General features: G+C 41.5%; 1 protein-coding gene across 1 annotated transcript in view; it reads left to right on the forward strand.

Annotated features, from left to right (window-relative positions):
* LOC126474603 (cytochrome P450 4C1-like) overlaps positions 1-26,679 on the forward strand; it is an 83,408-nt gene extending 56,729 nt beyond the window's left edge. Inside the window, exons 5-7 of the mRNA XM_050102079.1 lie at positions 2,160-2,390; positions 6,205-6,405; positions 23,659-26,679. Of these exons, the coding sequence (XP_049958036.1) occupies positions 2,160-2,390; positions 6,205-6,405; positions 23,659-24,105 (879 nt within the window). The 3' untranslated portion in view covers positions 24,106-26,679. The remainder of the gene's footprint in view (positions 1-2,159; positions 2,391-6,204; positions 6,406-23,658) is intronic.
* Positions 26,680-27,714: the final 1,035 nt, after the last annotated feature.

Here is a 27,714-nt window from a genome sequence, read left to right on the forward strand (position 1 = left end):
GAAAAAACGTCATATTGTTAGTTAAAGAACTGTTGTAACCTGTTTATATGAGAGTACGTTGTTTCAAGGCAACGGCATACAAAGGATCCATAAGAAAAGCAATGTTCTTAATACAATTTGGTAAATTTAATATCATGTAATATCTAAATTTGAAAATTTCCGTATACAGTAACAGGCAGAGAATGGTTACAGGGCAGCCATTGTCGGTAGAGATTAAATGAGTAGCGTTGCAGATTGGTAAGATAGCAGTGTTGCTGGTTCGCGTCAAAATATATTCAAGTATTTTTATTACTTGCCATTGCGTTTTCTAATAGGTCCTGATGCTTTCTTATTAATTTAATAAAAGTATATTATTGTATTATATGATATTCGATGTTACGTATATATAAGAGCAGTCTTTCTAAGGGGTGAGTTTGTTCATTGGTTTAATCCACAAGACAGCTTGCACTACTTGTAGCAAGATATTTTGCATTATTTCACATGTTGTAAAGATTCTGCTAGTGAATAGGAACAGTGATCAAGTTAGAATTTGTATCGTACTTTTCATGATGGAACATTTATAAGCCGATGGCTTTGGTACTTTTTGCCTTATAACATGTCCATGGATGTTGAAGCTGGTATTTATGTGTACTACTGACAGAACAATGTGACTAACATATGAACAAGAGAGCAAATGTGGGTTTTAATAGAGCTAACGTAGTGATTTTACGCTCGTCCATGTCGTAAACAGTGTGATGTGCGAACCAGATACAGCCGACAACTGCAGCTGGAGAGCGCTGCGATCGTTATACCTCGGTGGGGCACACGTACCATATGCGATAGCCGCGTCTTTTCTGAATGTACAGCAGCACGTTGAAATACGGACGTTCGATGCTGACGTTCAACAGCACGCTCAGTGTGCCGACGGCTTCAGAGTGTGCTCAAAGAATAGCGATAGTGTTCAACAGGTGCATCTAACCGACGTTGCAGGCAAGGCAAAAGAATGGCTCTGATGGTGATATAGACGTTCTGCAAGAAAAGAAATTTGGAGCTGTTGCCGATGCAGTGCAGTCTGCAGGTGTAAGCGCGTCCTTCTCATGCCTAATTGAGATCTTCAGAGAGAGAGAGAGAGAGAGAAATACGACTTCAGTTCATGTACCATCTTCCATAACATTCTTCTTTTCCGTCTTCGTACGTTACGGACTATTGCACATACACACAAACAACAAACACACACACACACACACACACACACACACACACACAAACACACACACACAAGAAAAGTTTATCATGATGTTTGGGGTGAACGTACTTCCCGTTAGTTTTGAAAGATGAACAGATTAAAATCTGCCAGGAAGTTTCACAATAATTTCTTTCTGATGAGGATTGAGATTTCTGTCTCTCTCCACCTCTCTCTCTCTCTCTCTCTCTCTCTCTCCCTCTTTCTTTGTACAGAAAATAACATTTAATAACGCTGATAGACAATTTACATTCAGCATGCAGCTAAAGCAGAGAACTAAAGTTACCTGATATCAGTTATCTCAAGTTGCAGATCCTTTCCTATTCCCCGCTGCTCTGTGAGTGTGGCACCTCAGTGTCATTCTGGAAGATAATCTTGTATCAAATATTCCGACACCAAAAAGATGCATGGTAAGTCTCGATTAGTCACAAAAGAAACGTAGGACTATAGTGACCTGTAACATTAGTAGCGTAACAAATGGGTATCGTGAATAAGCTGAAGCCCAATAAAGATATTTTATTTGTATATTCTCTTTTTATTTGTTCAATGACAGGGTTAGCCGACTTTATAGAAACACCTTTCGCATTTATTCTGTATTTTTTCAGATTTCCTTTAGAAAGGTAATTAGATACTATCTGATTTCCATTTTGTACTTTTATTAACGTTTTTTTATTTTTTGACTCTGTGAGGGGGACAGCATTTTTACCCCTAACGACTATGGTATCTGCAGATGTCGTTACATCTCGTTAAGCAATCTTATGATAAGAAAATAAATAAATCAAGTGATCATGTCTCTGTAGTAGGTTCAGTACTTTAATATGGAGCCCCAGTATCCTTTAGAAAGGTCGTATACTTACAAAACTTGATTGGAATTAATATTATTTTACACATGGCAATCAAGTGATAAAAATGTATCATTCTTTGTCTGTTGTAACAGAAGAGAATTTTCCGTCCCTGGATGCAAATGGAATGGGTCGTTTCAATGACGCCGGAAGGTCGTGCTTTCAGAAGACAAATTGGTCTGATAAATGGATTAGTGGGACAGATAATAAATATGGCGAAGAAGAAAAGAAATGGGACGATGCTGTACAAGAGGAGCTCTCTGATGGACGTCCTGTTGGATCGTCGAAGAGACATGGAGATATCAGAAGGAGAAGTTCATGAAGAGGTGAGTCGAAGCTGTCGAAGATAAATTAGTTGTAACTCACGCCACATAACCATAATGTTTCGTTAACATCTAAGACATAAGAGAAGTTTCTAGACATCAACAGCGATCATTTTGAACTCATCCAGTAAGAGGTCAGCATAGCATATTTGTATGTATATATTTATGTTTTTTTTATTTGTATGTTATATAGCAAGTTCACCAGAATAGAACTCTGATAAAGGATCAAAATAGGAAGTTAAAATGAAGATAATATAAAGCAGGACACCCAAGCTTTCTCTAAACACACACTATAACTGCAGATCAGCCTTTTCAGTGTTCTAAGATAAGTTATAGGGTCAGCGTTCTCTCGTGTCTTGCTACATCTTTCCGGAACAGAAACTGAACTTCTCCAAGGTGAGCTTTTACTAGACTTTACATTTATCTGATAACAATTAATCGTGTCAGACTTTGCTACTATAACTTATTACACTGATGGCTGGTCAATATTTACACCTCCCCATACATGTCTTCTTTTCAATAGGAATTATAGCTTTTTCCTTGAAAATGTAAGGAATTACTTTCCGAATAAGGTGGAGATTTTTGTACCTATATTTCCTATTGAACGCAAAAACAAAAGGAAGCATACAACAACTACCGGTGCCATGCCTTAACGAAAGATTAGTTATTTTTTTATTTGTTTATTTACACGTCAAGTTCCGTAGGATCAAATTGAGGAGCAAATCTCTAAGGTCATGGAACGTGTCGGTTCATGAAATTACAAGATAAAAGTAATAACAGATGAAAGTAATATGCTTATGTGCCCAAAAAAGTCAAACCATAACTTCAAGTAAACGCAATGAACAATATAACATAAGAATCAGCCCAATTTTTCAAGGAACTCCTCAACAGAATAGAAGGAGTGACCCATAAGGAAACTCTTCAGTTTCTGTTTGAAAGAGCGTGGATTACTGCTAAGATTTTTGAGTTCTTATGGTAGCTTATTGAAAATGGATGCAGCAGTATACTGCACACCTTTCTACACAAGAGTTATGGAAGTCTGATTCAAATGCAGGTCCAATTTCTGCCGAGTATTAACTGTGTGAAAGCTTCTTGTTCTTGGTAATAAGCTGATAGTGGTAACAAGAGACGACAGTACAGAATATATATATTGAAAGGCCATTGTGAAAATATCCAGATTAGTGAGCAGGGGTCGACAAGAGGTTCGTGAACTTAAACCACTTATTGCCCGAACCGCCCGTTTCTGAGCCAAAAATATCCTTTTAGAACGGAAAGAGTTACCTCAAAATATAAAGCCATACGGTCTAAGCGAATGAAAATAAGCAAAGTAAACTAATTTTCCTGTCGAGCGATCATTACATCAGATACCGTCAGAACGGTAAAAATGGCAGTATTAGGTCTTTGAACAAGATCCTGAATGTGGGCTTCCCACGACAGTTTACTGCCTATCTGACTGAACACCTAGAAATTTGAACTTTACAGTTTCACTAATCACACCCCCATTCCGTGAAATTAAAACGTCAGGTTTTGTTTAATTGTGTGCCAGAAACTGTAAAACCTGAGTTTTACTTTGATTTAGTGTTAGTTTATTTTCTACAAGCCATGAACTTGTGTCATGAACTACACTATTTGATACCGAGACACTGTTGCATACAACATCCTTTACTACCAAACTAGAGTCATCAGCAAATAAAAATATTTTAGAGGTACCCGTACTACTAGAGGGCATATCATTTCTATAAATAAGGAACAGGAGTGGTCCCAACACTGCAGAGAACCGGGGAAAATTCTGGTCATACGTAAAGTCACTGACCGCGTCGAGGCCTTCTATCCAGTCACTATTCGGCAAATCTAGGGTGGTAATGGAAGACAGAAAAGAACAGCTGAAGTTTTAAATTTCATGTTTGCGGAAACTGACGCAGGAGGATCCTACAAATGTATCGTTGTTTGGTTACCATATAGACTCCGGCACGGATAACAGAGATACAGGCATCCGTGACGTAGAGAAGCGACTGAAAGAATTGTAAACAAATAATTCGTCATGTCCAGATGGAATCCTGGTTTGGTGTACAGAGCGTATTCTGCGACATTGACCCCTTACTTAACTTGCGTTTATGTGAATCTCTCACCCAGCGCAAAGTCACAAGCGCCTGGAGAAAAAGCGTAGATGACTTCCTGTATAGTAACATCAGTTTGATCAGTTTGCTGCAGAATTATTGAATGCAGCCGGCCGGTGTGGCCGAGCGGTTCTAGCCGCTTCAGTCTGGAACAGCGCGACCGCTACGGACGCAGGTTCGAATCCTGCCTCGGGCATGGATGTGTGCGGTGTCATTAGGCTAGTTAGGTTTAAGTACTTCTAAGTTCTAGGGGACTGATGACCTCAGATGTTGAGTCACATAGTGTTCAGACCCATTTGAACCATTTTTTTCTTGATTGCATTCTGCGTTATTCCTGAATACATTCTGAATTCGAATATAATAAATTTCCTGGAGACAGAAAAGTTTCTGTCCACAAACCTGCACGGATTCAGAAAGCATCGCTTTTGCGAAACAAAACTTGTCCTCACATGATACCCTGCAAACCATGGACGGGAGGCAACAGCCATTTTCCACATTTCCCCTCTGCAGACTACTGACGAATGTTCGAGCATACAGATTAGGTTCCCTGATACGTGTGTGGCTCGAAGACTTCCTAAATGACGACTGTATGAGAATACAACATGACTTGATAAAATTCGCAATTGGTGTGATGAATGGCAGCTACCTTCCCGTCCCAGGAAGTACGGCTACCAAGTGCAAGTTTATTTCAGTTGACGCCACATTGGGTGACTTTCGCGCCGGTGATGAGGATGAAATGATCTTTACAGTTTGTAAGCTGATTGTACTATTTTTTAAATATTTACAATCCTAATACAGAAACATACAAATAATGATGCTTCTCCTGCATCGAGGTCCTTAGATACCTCAAACAATATCACTACAATTCAAGTCTATGTTCTCTGTACGGCATTATGTAGCTGATAAGTAATGATAATAATAATAATAATAATAACAATAAATGCGTACTACCAGTAACAGATTTTAGAGATACTTCCCCTAAGCAGCATGATAATTTAGTACTCTGTATTATGTGATTTTTCCATATAAAAATTCTCATTATTATATAGGCCCTAATCCCCCTATCTCAAGAACATATAGGCCTAACCATGAATCTGAACTAGGTTCCTAATAGTCAATTACCTGGCGAGAGGGCACAGGGGCTCTTAATTTCGAATGCATAAATACTTGTGAGGGGACAATCAGTTTAGACATTTGCCTTACAGCCAGGGCAAACGTCCCGAAAATCTTACGATTGGAACAATTTTTAATTTATTTCTGGAACGACACTGCCAATTTTTTCTTTTTAAGTATTAAATAATCAACTCTTCTGCGAGTCTTAGTGGATATGAGGAATATTTCCGTTGATTATATAATGCACAACACATTCCAGTTTAGTTTACCTTGTCATGAACTTACACATAAAACTCCACTAGTATCAAATGGTTTCTTTAAGAATGTTTTTCATAGACAGATTTCAATTTCACGTTGCAATAAATCAGAACTTCTCACTTGCTGAAGTTGTTCCTAAGTCACCGTTAGGCAAGTAGACTAAAGTAATCAACTGTCTATGACGTTGCATTACTGAAATGTCTTCCCTGCACATTTCTGTTATTTTGCATTACTGAATTCCGTAACGCTGTACGTAAGAGACAAATATACCCACTATGGAGCTACAGATCTCCCCAGCACCGGTGAATTTGCCCATACCTTTGCTACAGGTGTGCACGTTTGCACTGGCGAGCACAGAAACGACGGCAGCGGCAACCGGTTTCACGCTGTCTCTGCTGGCCTTGCACCCGGTGTGGCAGGACGCGGTGCACCGGGAACTGGCCGAGGTCTTCGGCACAGGAGAAGGCCGCTTCAGGCCGTCCACTGCAGCAGACATCGCCCGTCTCGCAGTGCTGGACTGCGTCGTAAAGGTAGGCAGCACCACACAACCATGTCCACAGAAAATAAGACACCATCTATATAGTGAAGCGTTCAAAATGTTAAAATGTGTGTTAATTGCTAAGGGACCAAACTGCTAAGGTCATCGGTCCCTAGTCTTACACACATAAACTAACTTAGACTAACTTACGCTAAGGACAACAAGCCTCCGACGGGAGCAGCCGCACGAACCGTGACAAGACACCCAAGACCGCACGGCTACCACGCGCGGTCTATGGTGAAGCAACGAAGCATATCTAGTGGCGAGGAAAAAGGCACAAGTCATTCCCGTTGCCAAGATGGTTTGACTGAAAGACGAGCAGGACAGTTGGGCTATATCTTACTCTGCTTCGGAATTTATTTTTCCTATGTCCATGTATTACGATTTTTTTTTATACCACAGATGTTCCCTGTAGGAGCCGAAACGGATTTCTCAAACAGAGAAATTGTGAAATTCGGTTTGTCCATGACGTCCAGAAGACCGTATATAACGGCCCAAAAAATTTGGTTCCAAAAGAACGAATTAAACAAGACAGTGAAAGTTTTTTGTAGATGAATAAGTGTGAGAATAAGTTGTAAATACAAATCATTCACAAAATCTAGAGTCTTACTGTAAACTGTCTATGGCATTGTGAAACAGAAGGAAGCGTTGGAGTTGGTCACCTTGAATACGTCTTTCAAAATTGTAAACATCGCACCTGCCAGTGTCGACAACTCTGTTTCCACTTCAAAACGTACCTACGTCAGTTTCAAAGCTCCCTCAGAAACGAAAACCTTCATAATAACGAAATAAAGATAAATGTCAGCATATGATGGCTTAAGAATTCCTTGAATACGAAAGCGGTATCGCTGAGAAAAACACTTTATTACGAAGAAAGAATAAGTAAACAATGCACTGTCCATCACCATCCCCACACTACTCCCACTCCTTTGAATTTGCCATTAATACGATTTACATTTCACTTCTCCTTGTCACGGAATATTAAATTAATTTTTTTCTGCTTTGTGTTTAACTTCTTTTGAGTTTCCTCTCATTTCCTCTTTTTTCTCGGTGTTGAAGCTATAATCAATACTGATTAATATATTGTAACAAAGAAGCCCTCGGTCACAAATATTAAGTCAAAATTTTTGACTTAATATTTGTGACCGAGGGCTTATTTGTTACAAAATAATTCTTACACGGTCACTGAACCTTAGCAGCTATGTTCAAAGTTTTACTAATTAATATTTATGATAATACAGGAAAACCTGTAAAATCTTATTTTTTAGCTGAAGCGACTAAAATGACGATTTGTTTAACCAGTTTCGTCGTATATTTTTTATGGACACACTAAATACGCACTGGCGATGTATACGCTTTAAAAAAAAAAAAGAAAAAACTGAAGTATTTATTCATAAGTCTTTCACTGTCCTGTGACCATCCACTTTGTATAGCAGAAGCGATGATGCTTCCGTTGACAATGCAGTACTCACCTGTGTGCTGGTTGCTACAGCTCTCGCACCGCACGCTCCGTTTTGCTCAGAGAACGAAAGAGCAGATTTTACGTACGTACTCTGCTAGCGACATAATTTAATTTTGGCTGAATGATTTATTTTGGTGTTATAACTCAAATTATTCACGTAAAAAAGACGTATGACTAAGAGTGGTATGTAAAAATAAGACGTCGTGGATGAATGACGTTGTGAAATTGGTTGACTATGTCTGGAAATGCAAGGAGGGCCTGGTCTGGTCGGGTTGGAAGGGGGGGGGGGGGGTGGAGGTCTGGCTGGACGATGGGACCGAAATACAAGGAGGGCCTGGCCGGGATGAGGAGGGAGGGGGTAGAGATCTGGACGAGGGGCACTGTCAAACAGTGAACAATAATACTTGATTATGGATTCAGGACATAAAAGAACTCAGCACACCATCCTTAACAGCGTAAAACTTTGTATGATGTTTCTTCTGAGGCCATGTAAACAAAGTAGTTGGTGATAGTCCAGCCTAGACTCTTATGGACTTTGCTAGAATCATAGAAACCTCTGAAGCTGTACCATACTCTCTTGGTGTACTAGAGAGTACGTGATGGGGCACTGAACGACATACTGAGTAGCTGATTCGGTTAAGGGGTTCCGTGAAAAGATGGAAAGCCTAGTGAACAATATTGTAACAGAATATTTAAACCTACTTGTATGTTGCTACGCCACATGCACAATTTGTCTGTAACTTTTGATTACATTCATCAGATAGTACTGAAATTACTGATCAGCACACTTGACCACGATCACGAGTACAATGCTACGACCACAGTGCACAGCTTCTAATCTACGAGGACTGGAACTTAAATAGTGGCAACAATTTATTCACAACCGACAGAAAAGACTTACATGTTTGCACCTCTTACTGTCCTTCGAAGTAGTCACAAGGACTTAAGTTCGGGGAGTATGGTGGATGGTACAGTACTTCCCAGTCCCATCGACCGAACAGAGCAGCCACACCTTGCGCTGTATGCGCCCGCGCATTGTCATGCAAAATGATGGGTGGGTTGCGCAGAAAGTGTCGCCGCTTCTTTCGTAAAGCTGGTCGCAGGCGATGCTCCAAAAACGAACAGTAATATTATGCATTAGATTCCTAAGATGAAGGAACCACTTCGTGGCATTCGCTTCAGAGTTGTTCCAGAGATTCGACAGGCAGTAGACCGCTCCATTCGCACCATCAACAGAACAGGCTCTGCTAACGGTGTACTAAGGCTTCCACATCGCTGGCAAAGGTTTCAACACAACTATAATGACTACTTTGAAGGGCAGTAACAGATGCAAACATGTAACTCTTTCGTATCGGTTGCGAATAAGTAGTTGTCACTATTTAAGTTCCAACCCTCGTATGTCACACGATGCGTTCTGGCCAAGTTGGTTACGTATGAGATTTGCGGGACTTCTGTACGCATTTCGCTCGTTGTGCTCATGAGAGAAGAAATATATTTATTCGAACTATAAAAAGTAAAGGTCATAGACTTTCTTGCCGAACCAAGTAGCTATTCTGCAACGGCAGAATCTGCCAACTGTTCTCGTTCCAGTAAGGTGGTAGCGTGTCATACGTAGACCAATGACACCATACCAGTGGCAACTTCGGCGCTCCACGTATCATTGATATTCAATGTGACGGCAAATAACAGTGGTGCATGAAGACGAATCAATATGCGGTAATGTAGCAGCTCACTGTCTAAAGAAACCAGCAGGCAACCAGACTTTTCCTGCATGTCTCCTAGTTAAGAGACCGCTGACGACTATCCAAATTTGAGTTCTGTTAATGCGACGAGGACCTTTCTTCGAAGGGTCGTCAGGCCTTTAGGGATGAAAGTCATTGTGTCAGAATAGGAACCCGAAGGACAGATATATGAGTCTCAGACGACAGTCTTACCGTTATCGTATGGAAAATATCCTTATAGAATTTAAGATCATTTATGCATTCATTCCTTGGGCAGCCGGGCCATTTATCGATGGCGACTTCCTTGGCTGAAGGGTATGGGATGTTTCAGCGAGCTAATGGGTCTTATTGTGTTTAGAAAAATGTGGTGTTAGAAAACGGCTGCCAGGGCCATACAAAGACTTCAAAGCACTTCCACGTGACAAATGTACATGGAGAAAAATTAATCGGTAGTGAGATGAGGCCGAGAGATTCTCTTATCAACATATTCCAAAAATGTACCACAACAGTCTTAGATTTTTGATGGCAAGTTGCATATCCAATCAACATTCGCCCCGTCGGAGGTTCGAGTCCTCCCTCGGGCATGGGTGTGGTGTGTGTCGTCCTTAACGTAAGTTAGTTTAAGTTAGATTAAGTAGCGTGTAAGCTTAGGGACCGATGACCTCAGCAGTTTAGTCCCATAAGACCTTGCCACAAATTTCGAATTTTCCGATCAACATACGCGTCCCCTCGGTCGAATTAGAAAAACAGCACAGGAATTAGTTTAGTAGTTTGTAAATACTTATTCTGAGATCATTGGCTGTAATACAAGCCACGATAGACGATAACTGCGTAAGTAGTGAACTGTGAAGTCAGATTATTTGGGGCTTATCCAGGAGTTCAAGTTGACATTTTCTTACACTTTAGAGGATTCCTAAAGAGGATCTACGTGAGGCTAATTCGAGTTGCATACCATAGCTTTTCGTATTGTTTCTGAAGCGAACACGATGAAAAATTAAAAAAATAGAAATAACGATGGTCATACACCACGGACTCGCATTACATATCCTGAGGACAAATTCGTGTGCAGCCAAACCATAATAAAATTTTAACGATTGGTATGGTAACATTAATGTCATCAGATTTCCAGAGAAATATTAAAAGGCTAGTAAAAGAAACTGGTCCAGACACACGGTATTTTAAGGAATCGTTACTTTCAAGCCCAACTCTTCGCGAATTCCTAATGTTCTATAGTGAGAGTGCTAGTATTGGAGACATGAGTACTATCGCGCTGCGTTCACGGGTGGATGACTCTTCGGGATAGGCTTTGACTATACATGCCTTGACACCTGCCGTTGATCTAGTCAAAGCAGCTGTGGAAGTGAAGTTCAGATCTCCATCCAATCACCCGGTGTTAAATTGTCATACTTTTCCTAAATCGGCGTAGCTGAATTTTTCTTTGAACATGCCAAGAGGAGCTATTCTTGCACCATCCATGCCCATTTGGGAATTATGTGTCTGTAATCTTTTCGTTGACGGCACGTTAAGGATTTATTTGTTCTTTCGTAACTATCAAACAACAAATCGTAGGATTCAAAGCTGTGTGAATTTTAAGGGTCATATGATAGTCCGTTTGCTGGTTTTTTTATCTTATTGTCAACCCTTTTACACATACACACATATATATCGGCGATCACAGAGCCTGAAGACCCTGCGCCGATCTTACAATGTTCCTCTATAGGATCTAGTGCACTCTGGATCCAGTGCACAAGGATATCCAGCTGCTGAAGGCGCTTCTGCAGTTCATCTTTCCATTGCTTCCATGGTTTCCCAATTGAACGGATACCTACAGGTTTTCACGTAAGCAAAGCCTTGGAACAGAAAGTGATTGGACTTCTGGAAACATGTGCCGATAGGTTTATTCTCCTTGCTTTCATTTTCTGCAAGATACTCGGTTGTTTGAAAAGGTGTCTTTTTTTTTTTACGCCAGCTGCTTCAGAGATCTTCCTAATGATTTTCCTTTCGAAGATCGACATATTCTCTTGGACCTTTTTGGTGGTCCCACATAACAACACTGGTACTAATACCGCATTAAAGGCTTTAAGTTTAGTCTTAACTGATGACATTAGCTGCTTCAGAGTCAGATACGAGTATTTTTAGACCATTTGACAGTACTTTCACCAATTTCTTGTTTTAAGTTTCTAGCTGGGGTGTTCGGCTTCGCTCAGGGGGTTGATAAGAGATTGTGTCGTAGTTGGAATAAAAGGATAAACTGTAAAGTGTAAGAGGTAAAAAAATAATGAAAACATATTCTAATTATTTACAATACTTGTTTGTAAACAACATTTTTCATTTTGTTATGCGGGGTATATATGTTCTAATTTTTTGAATTTCCTACTCGAGAGCAAGCTACGAATAGTTGACCGTGAGAGATTTGATTGGAAATGGCAGTCTTTTAAATTGGAATGGCAGTTAAGTAGAGATCAGTGGTACTCTGGCAATAAATAGTGTGTGTCCTTTGTACTTTCCAGCCATAAGTTCGGCTTCGATGATGTTCTCGACAGCTGTTTGACGATCATCCTTAGTCCATTACATAGTTCTGATGAGTTAGGTTTTCTGAGCAGTATGATCGGAGATCCTATTTTAAGTCGAAGGGAGTGTATTGGCACTCGTGGTACTTGCAAAGAGTTCAGAAATTCTGTAGGGAAGGTCACACTTTCTTCAACGTTTCCCATCGGATTTTTATTTTCTTTTGAATATTAAAGTTTATATCGTCGACAACACTGTTTTTAGTTTCCAAAACTGCCGTTTCAAATAGCCAGTCAAGACTGGTAACGTTGTGAACAATGTCTGGATAAATTTGGTCGATGATTTCTTTTTCAGCAGTGGCGATGTTGCAGAAATCACTGGTGAGTTTAATGAGGTCGGTCGTATGGTCAGTAGGATATGGTTTCTCTGTTTGTAGAAGTTGTGGAGCAAAATTCGCTGTTGTTTCGCCTTTCAATAGTTCAGCTCTCATAGTGTTTGTTTGTCGCAGTATTTGTATGTGTGGCCAGACTTGATTTTTTTAAAGCATGCATTGATTTCGTTTGCTGGTGTTGGCTGATGTTGGGAGTGTTTGTCAAAAATTTCCTAAAAGTATGGGTAGAGCTGCTCTCATCACTTCAGAATTTCCCCGCAAGTCTTGTTATGTTCTGTCCATGGCTTCGAGTGATTTTTTATGTGCCACTGTGCTTTCACCCCTCCAAATTGTAATCGTATTTTAATCAGTTTTACATATTCTACGTCAGTTTCGGAATTTTACAGGGTTTATGGAATTTCATCGCATTTTACACAATTACTCAAGGTCCAAACCACCACTCTTGGCGAACTGAGACGTTAACAAAACGTCACATCGCGTCGATCCTGTAGTGTTCTCAATTTCTTCATCATTGCCAAACTACCCCCTCCATTACTTTGCTATGGTCATATACGTGTGGACATATCGCAAATCTTGATACATTGCCTAGATAACATGACAAAAATACTGTTGCTTAGTATATGAAGCTTTCATCTGCAGAGAGGAGGTGCAAGAACTACGTCCCTTAACTGAAACAATTTATAAATTAGGTAAGTATTTATTACGATTTGCCATCTCCCCCTATGTGGATGAGAGTTACAAAATATTCTCGCACTCGTAGCATAAAGTTGGAGATTGAAAGATCTTGCGAACACCTTTGATGATTACCGCCGCAACAAACGAATCATATCCACTGGAGCACTCCGCCCTCTATTGCGGAATGAGCTTCGACTTCGGTCTGCAAGGGGAGACTATTGCGAGAGGATGAGTAGAGGTAGTTCTGTGTCAGGAGACGTCCTCCTGTTTGATTCTTCCTAGTTTTCCTCAGAAGGATGGTAGTGGTACATGTAGCGTCTTGACTTGGCTCGTGGTTGGCGTCATCTGTCAATGCCCGCAGAGGAATCGCGACGTAAGCGGCCTTCAGCCCACTCCCATCAAATGACACTGCACACTTCGTTCCAGCCTGCTGCTGCACTGGCTATTCAGTGGTGGCCCCGACTTCGGCTGTACGGCAATGCCCCGGCAGGCAATGACGGCGACGCGCCTATTGAAATTACACACACCAACTTGGGAAGTGCCCTGTTGTCTCACGCTCACCACCATTCTTCATCATCCATCGTACCAAGAGACGGTTGCAGTGTAGTCGTGACATTCGAAGATACTGATCTGCCGTCCATGTAGGACCTATTCAGTCCTCTGGAATATCAGGAACACTAGTGTCCTGATCCTGGTGGGATAGAAACACCTATATGTCCTATCATCAGCGACAGAGGTAGACTTTGATGTTGAACACTGCAACTGGTGCCGGCCTCGGTGGCAGAGCGGTTCTAGTCGCTTCAGTCTGAAACCGCGCACCTGCTACGGTCGCAGGTTCGAATCCTGCCTCGGGCATGGTTGTGTGTGATGTCCTAAGGTCAGTTAACTTTAAGGAGTTTCTAAGTCTAGGGGACTGATGACCTCAGATGTTAAGTCCCATAGTGCTTGGAGCCATTTTTGAACTGCAAATGGTGATTATGACGAGGTAGGTATCTCTTTCAGTAGCAGCTGTTGTTGTTCGTAGCGTGCAGGAAATCCACAACAGACTTGAGCCAGACGTCACTTCCCTGCAATCAGAGAATCTAATGCGAACGTCATGTATGCCATCGATCAGTCTTACCGACTACCTTACAAGCTAAGCGGTTGGGGTATTTATGGAGCGAAGTAGTGGCTAATGGTTACCCTATATCTTTCGTCATGACCACGTATGAGTTGCTATTACGAAGGAAGTAATCAATGGCTCCCACTCATATGTGCTTGCTTAAGGAGTTTGTTATAGCACAGAACTGGTTGGTAAGAGCGCTTGTTACCGCTGCATTCGCCGTAGCCTTTCTTTCGTCACGTAACGTAGGTGACACGATCCTCTCTGATCTTTCTGACCCACAAAATTCTACTGTAGTCTGCTGCCTGGCTCGCCAGAAACGTCGAGTTTGTGTTTTGCCCTGATCCAGTTTCAGTGCCTGCCTTATATAATGTTGTCATGCAACAGGTGTCCAGATTTAACCATTAGTACTGTGTCATACACGATCTCTCTAGATGCATGCATGCTGAGGCGGTTAGCACTCCTTATTGGTGTGTAGTAGATATGAGAATCATGCATTTGACATTGTTGTGGTGATATAACAGACGATATAAGTCGGAAAAGAAACGTATCGTTTATGTATAATGGAGCTCCAGATTGAAGGAGTTCGTAACATTTTACGTAAATCACTTGTGCAATCAATTCAGCAGTATCTTTATAGTGTTTGTATTCCACAACAAGAAGGCACTACGAAAAGAGATATGATCATAGAATGTAAACGTAGAACATAAACATAGAACATAAGGCTACACGGTTCGGCACTTAAGCAATCTAAAGTAGTGTGATTTCCGATATATTAGTAACATGGAATGAAACACTGTCAGTACTCCAGTGCAGCAAATTCATTTTCAACATCTGACATACGTTCCCCCTGAAAGCTTTCTATTCCACCTATTATGGTAAGGAACTTTAAGACGATAAAATTTCTACCTTCTACACTAAAGGAAAAAAAAACCTTGTTTTTATATATGCACTATACAGTTTTTTAGATGTGTACAGCGCTCACTGCTCACATCCACTTACAGTATGGAAATTATGCTATTATCGCATCAGTCCTAAAAAACGGTCGTCAGCAGTGCATAATATATGAAACAAAGACATGTTATAATGAAATAGATAAACGCATAGTAATGGTGTCCAACATATGAAATTACAGACCACGGTGCACTAAGAGAACAGAACACAGTTTTTTCCACACACGTCATCTCTCTCTAGAATGCATCAGTCGTCTACCATTAAATCGTGCCTCGTCACAACTTCTCAAACTGATTGCTCCATCTACTTTCTATCGTCCTTTAACGCAGATACGCATCAGTTTAAAGGCAGAGGGTTCTCTTTTCCAGGAAAGCATGAAAGACAGCAGTCAACTTGTATGTATGCCTATTGCCTAAATATACATACAGCAGAATGTTGTTAAAACCATGCAACAACTGTTTCGTAAAGTACTTGTTAGCTGACAATGGTTGTGATTGATAGAGAGTACAGAGGAGCACATTGCAAATACTGTCTGTTAGAGCTTAAAACACTGAAACAGTCTTGCACAGGATCAAACAAGTGAGCCATTCTGTAGTTGTGTACTGCGGTCACCAAGTTGATAATACAACGCTCTTTAGCTAAGAGCATTTTATAAAACTTTTAAATTGGTTGCCGATAACTTTGGGTTCACAACTGGGCTTGTGATCCGACTTATATAAACTTATTACTCTTCATTTGGTGGTCATCCGTGTTAAACAATCCATTTCGGCCATCTTATCAGTGTCGACGAAAAATGACTGTTTCTTTGGTTCCTGATGCTTCCTTATCAACATTTTGTCATATTCCTCTTGCAGTTACATACTCGTTCCTATGCACAAGAACTTTCCTGCCCCAAGCAGACATAAGTACTCCATTATATTCCCTCAATTTCCCCGCATCTCGGATTACTTTCCCTCAAATTATTCGTATTTTCCGTCAAGTTAAGTAGTTTTACCGATTTTATGGCACTTCTGCTCATGTGATCATGACGTTTCTTTTCGCCACATATACTGAAATTGCTTTTAAATGTAATACAGTTGTCAATACTCAGCGCAACTACGCTGTTTTTCTCTGTGTGTATCTGCCTGCGCTGTAACAGCATTTAATTCCACGCGACTAATGCAACGGAAATAACACTGCTTTAACAATATAGCACGTTTAAATGCCGAATCATTTAGCCATGTGTTTTTCTTCTATGATCATCTCTCTCTTCCCAGTGCCTTCTTTGTATGGAATCCAAACACTACAGCAAAACTACAAAATTGATAGCACAAGTAATTTACGTAAACTGTTTCAAACTCCTTTCCTCTGGTTCTGCATCATGCACAAACCAAATATTTCTTTTTCTTCTTAATCGTCTGTCATATAACCACGACCCTTTCATATGTATCAGGCTCGTATCTAATATACACCAAGAAGGAGTGCTGCCCTCCTCAGCACGCATACATCTAGAGAGACCTTGTATGACTGCACTAATGGTGAAATCGGAAAGGTCGAAGGGGCAGCTCGTTCGGAAACAGAGGGCGGAGTGCTGAGTGTATATGATTCGTTTCTTGGGGTGGTAATTATCAAATGTGTTGGTGAGATCTTTCATTCTCCGACTATCCTACGAATACGAGAATATTTTGTAACTTCCATCAACATAGAGGGCAATGGCAAACTGTAATAAATTCTTGCCTAATTTAAAAATTGTTTCGGTTAAGGAACATAGTTCTTGAAGCTCCTCTGCAGATGGATGCTACATACAGTAAAAATCAATGTTTATGTCGTATGATCTAGGCAATGTATCAAGATTTGCGATATGTCCACACGTATATGACCATCGCAAAGTAATGGAGGGGGTGGTTTGACAATGATACAGAAATTGAGAACCGTGTTCCAATGTCATTGGCTCATAGCATCACGGGATCGACGCGGAAGCTACAGAAACCCCGTAAAATTCCGAAATTGACCGAGAATATGTAAAACTGACTGTATAAGAATCATTTCATTCTTCAACCACTCGGATTGACAACTGTTGCTGTATAGTATCTGTGCTTTACAGGTTTAAGTCGTGCACAGTACCCCATTGTTCTACAGATAGTTATGCATTGTATGTCATAAAAATTCAAGATGCACTGTCCAAAGATTTCGAGGTCAGCATGACTACCGCCTAACTCACCGAAACAGCGATTATACACCTGAGAGCAAATGTGCATCACCAATATGAGGAATCAAAGCTCTCGGTCTCTCTGTGTACACAGCTGTAGCCATATACTGTTTCTACATGTTAGAACAGAAATCCATGTATAATACTGCTTATGAAATAACAACACAAGAACCTTCTCCTTGTGATTAATAGTCTGTGGGAGAAGTTCATCGTCCAGTACAGGTGTCAAAACCCTACACATGTCCGTGGAAGCGACTTCGATCACTGTCCCCTGTTCCAGTGGAGAAATACGTGTATATTTAACGGGATCAGCACATATGGTTGATGTCAATAGGCAAACAGTTTTTATTTCGGATACAACGGAAGAGAGATACGCATTAAAATCTTATAAAGGTCTCTGCTACGTGGCGTTAGAGAAATTTTTATAGTTTGTAGTTTTATTCCATTGGATGTTACAAAAATAACAAGAGAGAGAGAGAGAGAGAGAGTGAGAGAGAGAGAGAGAGAGAGAGAGACCCTGTGCTGCAAATGGAGACTTGGATGCCATTAGACTGTCGTATTTCTAGTGTGGTAATCATAGGAATATGACAAAGGAAAGTAGGTCATTTGATGGGAGATGTTTACAGGCAGTCATCTGATGTTGATGAATTGTAGGTGCTATGAATTTCTTAGTTCAACCCACCTATATGCTGCATGGTTGTGAATTTCCTCCCATATATTAACGTGTTAATTTGCACTTTGTGATAGCTTTATACCTAGTCAGTGATGGGTGGAGGACCAGAGAGCCTTCTAAGTAAAGAAACAGGGCTGCTGGAATGTGATGGGATTTCAAGATACTTATCAGCGGTCTGTAACGTGGCGAGGGACATTTCTTACTCGTCGAAATCAGGCGGCCTCAAATGCTATATATCGAAGACTGGAGGATACGTGAGAATACCGCAGGTGATACTCTAACGAAAGGGGAGTGGAAAGGTGAGCTCCATACAGTTTATTCAAAGTATTGTAGACAAATAAATTACAAACTTACACATACATTTCGCAAAGTGACTGAAGTGAAAAATTTAGAGGCTAATACGAAGATTTATACAGAGAGACAATCGGCAACGAAAGTTGTGTCTTTTGTTTTCTCGATAAATAAGAGGCAACATTCTTTCGTGAGTTTTTGTTGCTATAAATGGATGGATTTAAATCTTAATAGGTAGACAAAATATACATTTACATCTGTATTCGTATGTCGTAAGCCATTGTATGGTGCTTGGCGAACGGTACCGTGTACCACTACTAGGCATTCCCTTTCCTATTCCACTCGCAAATAGATTGAGGGAAAAATGACTGTCTCTGTGTGTCCACCCAGATAGCTGAGTGGTCAGCGTGACGGGTTGCCGTCCTACGGGCCCGGGTTCGCTTCACGGCTGGGTCGGGCACTTTCTCCGCTCAATCATCATTTCATCCCCATCCGGCGCGCAGGTCGCCCAATGTGGCGTCGAATGTAATAAGTCCTGCACCAAGGCGGCCGAACCTGTCCCGCATGGGGGCCTCCCGGCCAATGACGCCAAACGTTCATTTCCATTTCCATACTGCCTCTATGTCTCCTTATGAGCGCTGATTTCTCGTATCTTATCTTTGCGTCCATAAGCGAAATGTATGTTGGCGGCAGTAGAATCCTTCTGCAATCAGCTCCAAATGTTTCTCAGTGGCGTAGCTTGAAAAGAACATAGTATTCCCTCGAGGTTTCTCAGTTCGTTTCTCGAAGCATCCATCCACTAATTTGGTGGGAGACAATAGTAACGATTCCATAGGGCTCTATTCTGAGGGAAACCTAGGTCTGCAGAGTGGTACACGTCTGGGATTTAGCTGTCAGTTGACAGCTATTTTGCTATTGCTCACTGGGTGACCCTTTCTGGGGTATTTCTAAAAAAATATCTCAGAGCGTTTAGTTTGGAGGCGGGATGAGGGGAAGCATACTGTTGAAAGTCAAGGTTTTTATCATTCTGAGGAGGATAGGACAATTTTTGTGGGTATGGAATAATTAACAGCTTTCTGGCACGGCGAGTGGTGGGTTGTTGGCCAGTTGCAGTACAACTCTGACGCATGGATGGAGGTTTGCGATGCGATGGAGGCAGAGGCCACTGTTCACATGCGACATGGTGGCGGGTTGGAGATGGTGCAGAGGGATTGCGGGGTTGGAGGGAATGTCTTACTGCCTCCACTCCTGACAGGTTTCAGCAGGTTTATTTTGGGACCAGCATGCCAGAATTACAAGTAACTTACTTCCACCAGCATGGAAAGGTGCCTGGAGACAATACACAATTAGCGCCGGATGGCTTCAACTGTATGACGATCGTGACCACCCATTTTGGTGTCGGAGGGAGAGACTACCTAGCCTGCGGGAAGCCTCCACAGACGTCACGTAAGCGTCTATAGCTATCACCTGGTGAGTGTAATCCAGCTACAGGAAAAAGAAATTATTCACATCTAAAGGGACCTTCACGATTAATATAATTAATTAACCTATCAATTTGATGTCAATGACGTGTCTCCAGGTAGGTGGAAATGAGGGCAAGAGTACCACAGATATCGTTTGAGAGTTGGAGTGGTAGTAAGGCATTTTTCCAGTGGGGAGAGAGCTTTTAACAAAATCTCAGTCTCCAACCTACATAGGGAAATTTGATCATCGTAATAAAATCAGCTATATTACCAAATTTATAAAGTGGTATGTAGTATAAAGCTAATATTTACAACTCCTCTGTGTCGCTACCTTGAGAGACTTCGCAGGTGATGAGGCATTTGGTTACTTCAAGAGACTTCTAAAATGAGGCATCTTGTGACAGAGGCAGAGCATGCTCCGTAATGAGGTGAAAACGAGTTTAACATTCTAGTCCTGAGTTGCAGGACGTGACACATATTAAGCTGATTAGAACAGATTTGTTTCTGCCTGATGAGAGAGTTCTTAGAGGAAATATAGCCTATGTTCTAGTGTTCTACAGGATTTTTACAACAATTAAGGACACTTTAGTTATCTGAAAATGAGTGTATGGTCCGATTTCTTCTGTCTTCGAAAATAGCTCGTATAACAGGGAGTAATCTACATTTCGAGTGAGAAATTCGAGGTGTTATGACTAAACATCCCTATTTCGCATTGGATAGAGTGTATTTTTCAAACTGAATGTCAGGGGTGCAGTTAGTTCATTTCGCTCCTGCTTGCCTCAAATTGCGCCACAGCCAACGGTAGGAGTGGTCTCGAGGGTTCAGTGACCGGAAGCTGTGGTTTAAGCCAGTAGTGAGTGGCACCTACAAAGAAAAATTCTGGCTGGAAGGCTTTTCAGCTACACAATACACTCGCTAGATGATACTGGACTAGACGGATGGTGACGGGTCAGTTCCTTCGTCTTGAGATGCCGAATTCAAGCAAGATAATGACCACAAAATATCGTACAATGTATCTGCCATGTTTCTGTTGGCTAGCATACGGCTTTCCTCTTGTGAATAGGCGTATGTGTGTTTTATTCCCAATGCTGTTGCTACCGGAGTCCTCTATATAGGGGCAGGCATTTGTAGTTGCACAGCTACTGTGCCTTACTTTTCTAATATTATTGCTAAACTTTATGTTCCTCCCAACAGCTATTCCCCAGAATTTCAGAGATAATTTGCTGTCCCATTATTATTAACTATTCTTCTCATACTGGGTCATTGGTCAGACTGGCTGGAACAACCCTCTAGTGCCAGACTAACAGCGCAATTATTGTGTCTACATCCAGCAGTTATTGATGAAACTGGGTAGAGTTGCTGTCCAGGGCTTGATCAATGGCAACGCTCATGCTTCATAGCCAGAGAGAAAAAAATGGATTGTACCACCAATTTTTAAATTTCTCTCCAATGGGAGGAGCGAAGTTAGACTGTAACGGTTTTCTGGTTTGGTCGTCTTTGACTGTGATGTATAGAGTGTGTCAGTATTCCAACTACAATAAAATAATGAGAGTAGCCTACATCGTAATACACCAGCGATATTCACATGTTGTTGTTGTTGTTGTGGTCTTCAGTCCTGAGACTGGTTTGATGCAGCTCTCCATGCTACTCTATCCTGTGCAAGCTTCTTCATTTCCCAGTACCTACTGCAACATACATCCTTCTGAATCTGCTTAGTGTATTCATCCCTTGGTCTCTCTCTACGATTTTTACCCTCCACGCTGCCCTCCAACACTAAATTGATGATCCCTTGATGCTTCAGAACATGTCCTACCAACCGATCCCTTCTTCTAGTCAAATTGTGCCACAAACTTCTCTTCTCTCCAGTCCTATTCAATACCTCCTCATTAGTTATGTGATCTACCCACCTAATCATCAGCATTCTTCTGTACCACCACATTTCGAAAGCTTCTATTCTCTTCTTGTCCAAACTATTTATCGTCCGTGTTTCACTTCCATATACGGCTACACTCCATACAAATACTTTCAGAAAAGACTTCCTGACATTTAAGTGTATACTCAATGTTAACAAATTTTTCTTCTTCAGAAACGCTTTCCTTGCCATTGCCAGTCTACGTTTTATATCCTCTCTACTTCGACAATCATCAGTTATTTTGCTCCCGAAATAGCAAAACTCCCTTACTACTTTAAGTGTCTCATTTTCTAATCCAATTCCCTCAGCATCACCCAATTTAATTCGACTACATTCCATGATCCTCGTTTTGCTTTTGTTGATGTTCATCTTATACCCTCCTTTCAAGAAACTGGTCATTCCGTTCAACTGCTCTTCCAAGTCCTTTGCTGCCTCTGACAGAATTACAATGTCATCGGCGAACCTCAAAGTTTTTATTTCTTATCGATGGATTTTAATACCTACTCCGAACTTTTCTTTTGTTTCCTTTATCGCATGCTCAATATACAGATTGAATAGCATCGGGGAGAGGCTACAACCCTGTCTCACTCCCTTCCCAACCACTGCTTCCCTTTCATGTCCCTCGACTCTTATAATTGCCATCTGGTTCTGTACAAATTGTAAATAGCCTTACGCTCCCTGTATTTTACTCCTGCCCCCTTCAGAATTTGAAAGAGAGTATTCCAGTCAATATTGTCAAAAGCTTTCTCTAAGTCTACAAATGCTAGAAACGTAGGTTTGCCTTTCCTTAATCTTTCTTCTATGATAAGTCGTAGGGTCAGTATTGCCTCACGTGTTCCAATTTCTACGGAATCCAAAATGATCATCCCCGAGATCGGCTTCTACCAGTTTTTCCATTTGTCTATAGAGAATTCGCCTTAGTATTTTGCAGCTGTGACTTACTAAACTGATAGTTCGGTAAATTTCTCATCTGTCAACACCTGCTTTCTTTGGGATTGGAATAATTATATCCTTCTTGCAGTCTGACTTTCTAAAAATAAAGAATGTATTACGTCGTCTGCAATACGGTGTAATTAGCATTTGAATTTACCACCCAGAGGGGTTTAGTTATCCATGTGGGACCCGTGTGCCAGTTGGGAAAACCTATGACATCATCAGGGAGGGTAATTAATTAATCAATTTAAATTAATGTGCATAATTAATTCGATATCAGTTTGGTATATTAAGTGTGCCAGGAACAGCATTATCCCACAACTACTATATACATTCTCGTCTTCATCCTCAATGGGTCTTTTCTTTGCTTGTCCTCTTCGGTTAAATTGATTTTCAGACTAGGTAACAACGTCAGCTGTATCGATTACTCTGTTGTCTATTTCCTTACCGTCAATGTGAAAGCTGCTGGATCAAATCATGGCCTCTGTAGAGTCGGTAGTCTTCCAAGATTAGCACAGTTAAAAACTAAACAGCAGTTTTGGAAACAAATGTTGTCTTCGGGCATGGTTTTCCTCACAGAGAGTTGTAACTTTCATTAGGATTTTGAGTTTTTACATGCAGATACTATAGTAGGAGTTCTGTATCTGCTGAACGCCGAAGTATTCTCCACAGTGGGACTGCATAAAACAGGAAGAAAACACCGCAAGGAATGAATAATGATAAAAAATTAAGAGCAAAGGGCCGTGGCCCTGTGCAAGCTTTTATTAATTGTTGTTTTAACGACACTTAGCAGTGAAATTGGAACGTAATATTGAAGATTTGAAATTTCAATATTAGTAATAAATGAAGAACCACTAAAACGTGTTTTCACAATTTTGGTGGCTTTCCAGTACGTCCTCCTCTTACGGACGTTGAGATTGGTTGTGCTGAGTTTCACGAACATGAACATGAGCCTGGCGTTGTGTTTTGTAGGAGACGCTGCGGCTGTTCCCCATAGTGCCGAACCTGCCGCACCTGGTATCTGAGGACACGCCGCTGGACGGCGGCCGCTGCGTGGCGCCGCGGGGCGCGTGCGTGCTCGTCGCGCTCAGCCTGCTGCACCGCCAGCCGGACTCGTTTCCCGAGCCGGACCGCTTCGACCCCGGGCGCTTCCTCAAGGGCGGCAGCAGCGCTGACAGGCACCCGTACAGCTACCTGCCGTTCGGCACCGGCTCCCGCAAGTGCGTGGGCGGGAGGTTCGCGCTGCTGCAGATGAAGACGCTGCTGGCGGCCGTGTTGCGGCGCTTCCACGTGCTGCCCGGCTCCAGCAGGCAGCAGCTGGAAGAGGTGGCGCTCTCCATCACGGGGCAGCCCATCTCGGGTCTCAGGGTCGCGTTTGTGCCCCGGCACACCCCGTCGCCTGCCGCGGCACGTTCGTGAAGCACTGCGGACAGCAATAAATTACGTCAACGTCGGGGCGCATTCTGTCTGGTAAACTATTCAGACGATGTGCTTCTTTCTGTGACGAAGACCGTCGCTTCACATGTTTTCAGCAATGCGCGTACGTACAAGTACGCAGTGTTTCATGTACATTCATCCTATTTCAAATGTCTGTATCCTTTACGCTACTGAAGAAAGAAATGGGGGTAATTTTAACTTATTTTCAAAAGAAACATCCAATATTAGAAAGAAAAAAACTTCCTAATGTTTTTCAAAATTATATTTACTTTGTCGCGAACCGGCTTTTGGCTTCCTGGGCCATCTTTAGTTGACAACTGACTGTGGCAAACACAGATATACATTATGTGCGACTTCCACAGATATTATTTGTACAGAAGATAAAAATAATGACAAAATGTTTACATAGAGAAATATTACAATAATTACATTCACTAATTAACTAATTAAATAGCTTCTCTCAGGGGCAACTCTCGAATCGCATATTACTTCCAAATTCTGTTCAAAATGTTCAAATGTGTGTGAAATCTTATGGGACTTAACTGCTAAGGTCATCAGTCCTTAAGCTTACACACTACTTAACCTAACTTATCCTAAGGATAAACACACACACCCATGCGCGAGGGAGGACTCGAACCTACGCCGGGACCAGCCTCACAGTCCATGACTGTAGCGCCTGAGACCGCTCGGCTAATCCCGCGCGGCTCCAACTTCTGAATCATGTTCTTCAATACCAGTGGGGAAAGAGGATCTCTCCGTTTTCTTTTAATGCGTCAATATTCGCGAAGAGCAGCACCACTTTTGCTGTTGTTTTGATAAAACAGCTTTACGAGTAAGGTCCTGCTCATCTTGTCCACAACCATGTCAACTATCTGCAACTGTAATGCACACTGATGCATATGTTTCAACCCTACGTAGCAGTACTGGTTATCATCACAATCATCACGACATTAACACTACCAACAACGCAAATCCTGCAGCTCATAGTCTGAACATTATTCCTATGAAATTTTGTATCTATACGATAAATAGCTTAGGATTCCCTCTAGACTGGCTCAAGTAGTGAAAGTTTGATTACTGCCACTCTTTACATCCTTCATGCAGTGTATTGTTTACGTTTACGCGCTTACATGTGCGACGAGATTTCTTTTTTCCAGCATCCGATCGGTAGCGATAATTTCACAGTGAAGAATCCGGTGAAGCTTTGCGCAGATGTGTTGCGCAGTTTCTCTAGTATGACCATATATCGTACACCGTCGTACTTCTCAGGTCTGAGTGCACAGTGAGCACATGAAGATGCCTAGAAAGTCAGTGTCTCCTGCTGTGGGGTTTCTCCTTATTTCCAGCAGATCACCGAACGAGGTAGCGCGGTGTTTAGCACACTGGACTCGCATTCGGGAGGACAACGGTTGAAACCTGCGTCGAGTCATCTAGATTTAGATTTTGTGTGATTTTCCTAAATCGCTCCATGCAAATGCCGAGATGGTTCCTTTGAAAGGGCACACCCAATTTTCCCCATCCTTGACACAATCCGAGCTTGTGCTACGTCTCTAATGACCTCAATGTCGACGGGACGCTTAACTCCATCTTCTTTCCTTCCCTTTCGTGCAGATCATACAACTTAACTGTCATGTGTATCCTTCTTCATGACAACTCTCGATCGCATGTTGCAAAAAGATTCGACGAAGACGCTCCTGCGGAGTTTTCGAAGAAGAGTGTTTGGCCACCCACTAAGCAGCACGGACTTGGCTCCCTCTGATCTTAATTTTTTTGCTCCCACCAACCGCTGGCTGTGAGGATAGCATTTTGGCACAATTAGCTGCAGAATAGTGTGGGGAATCGGTGGAAATCACTGGTGTCTGCCTTCTATTATGAGGGTATTGGGAAACTGCTACCAAACTACTGAGTCGGAATGGCTACTATGTAGAGAAGTATCTGGAAGGTGAAGCTGAATGTCGATTTTCGCGACTTTCGCGATCACCAAGAGGATACAAAAGATAGCCTTCATGCAACCTGAGGGTACTATTTACAATTAAGTTCACGAAAAATGTTTTCATTTTACTTTCTCAAATGTACAATGCGCATTTCACGGTACACACGACATGCTATTTATCGTCAAACTCGTTCCATATTTTCGTACACGTTGATGGAGCTACTGCACTGACTTCTGCTGTTATAATCTCTCTACAAACTCAGAAACGAGTAGGCAAGTCTTCATTCTAATGACGAAGCAACACAGACCCTTCTGCATCATACTTTTTCGGTCAGTGGTGACACAGCCCGCAGACACTCAGGGAGACACAAAAAACGTTCATTCTATACGGAATACAGAAATTGGCTATGCAAGAAACGCGGTTGTAACGCTTTTCCGGGGAAGACACTACACCCACAAATAAGTTGCTCGGTCTACAGTTGTTTTAATATTGTTGTCTGTCGCTGTTGTGTATGTAAACTGTTTCTTATTCTTAAATTTCGTGTATGTCTGTGTTGTAATGTGAACTTGAAAAATGTTACTAAAAATAATTGCAAAACAATAAAACTAGACGAAATAAGCTATCTTGTGAAATTCTGTTGAGAGGCACCCACATGCCTTGATCATACTGTGGCATCAAGCAGTCAGGTCTGCGAGACGAGTGGTCTGCCAAGCGAGTTGACTTATTCTTATTTCTCGAGCAACATCAGTGACTGAATATGAGCTCTAGTACCCACAATTAAGCTACAAATTATTCTCCTGTTTGAATATTACGCAACGGAAACGGATAACGTACATCTATTAAGAATTTACACAACTCTCTTCACTACGCTCTGGCAATACCACATTTTCTTTCTTACCCAACGACTTTGATAAACACGTGGCCATCGCACTGAATATGAATGGCGCACACATTATAAATTCTGGATATCATTACTACACACTATTCTAAGAACAAGGCCACCAATCTTTTTCTTTTCACTATGTTTTTTTATTCCGATAAATTCTATTTTGATTCAAAGATAACCTAAACACACCATTACATTTAATACAACAATTACACATGGGAAACTCCGTCCAGTGGGCATGGCTTTACATTGTTGATTCTCTATCTTATGGTCTCGTAATTATCTAACGCTACAGTGCACTTTCTGGATAGGATGGTGGATCTTTTGCTATATCTCAAACTTCGACTCTCACACCCATCATCACGAAAATTTACTCCAGACCGAACGGTACAAAAGGGAACATGCATAACCCACTGCCTCTAAACCTATCTTGCTACTCTCCCATGCAAACCACACATACTTTAATTACGTGAAATACATCACACTGGCAACATAGAATACATTACAAAGAATAGTCACAGCGTTAGAATCACTTCATTGCCACCTTTCCCACTTCAATTAGTATTCATTCGAGTTTCACACGACACTGCCCCACTTCGTAACTTTTCTTTCCTACTACGAACTCTAGAGGACATATGCACGTCTTCCTGTGCTATGCAAGCCAAGTGGCGTTGCTGGATAGACGGCTGACTCACCTTGCTTCTCTCTCAGAGTATTAGAGTTTGGATCTAGCGTCACACGGAAACATAACACGCAAAGTAATATTAAGAT

Source organism: Schistocerca serialis, chromosome 4 (genome assembly GCF_023864345.2).
Source record: "Schistocerca serialis cubense isolate TAMUIC-IGC-003099 chromosome 4, iqSchSeri2.2, whole genome shotgun sequence".
In the NCBI taxonomy this organism is placed as follows: domain Eukaryota; kingdom Metazoa; phylum Arthropoda; class Insecta; order Orthoptera; family Acrididae; genus Schistocerca; species Schistocerca serialis.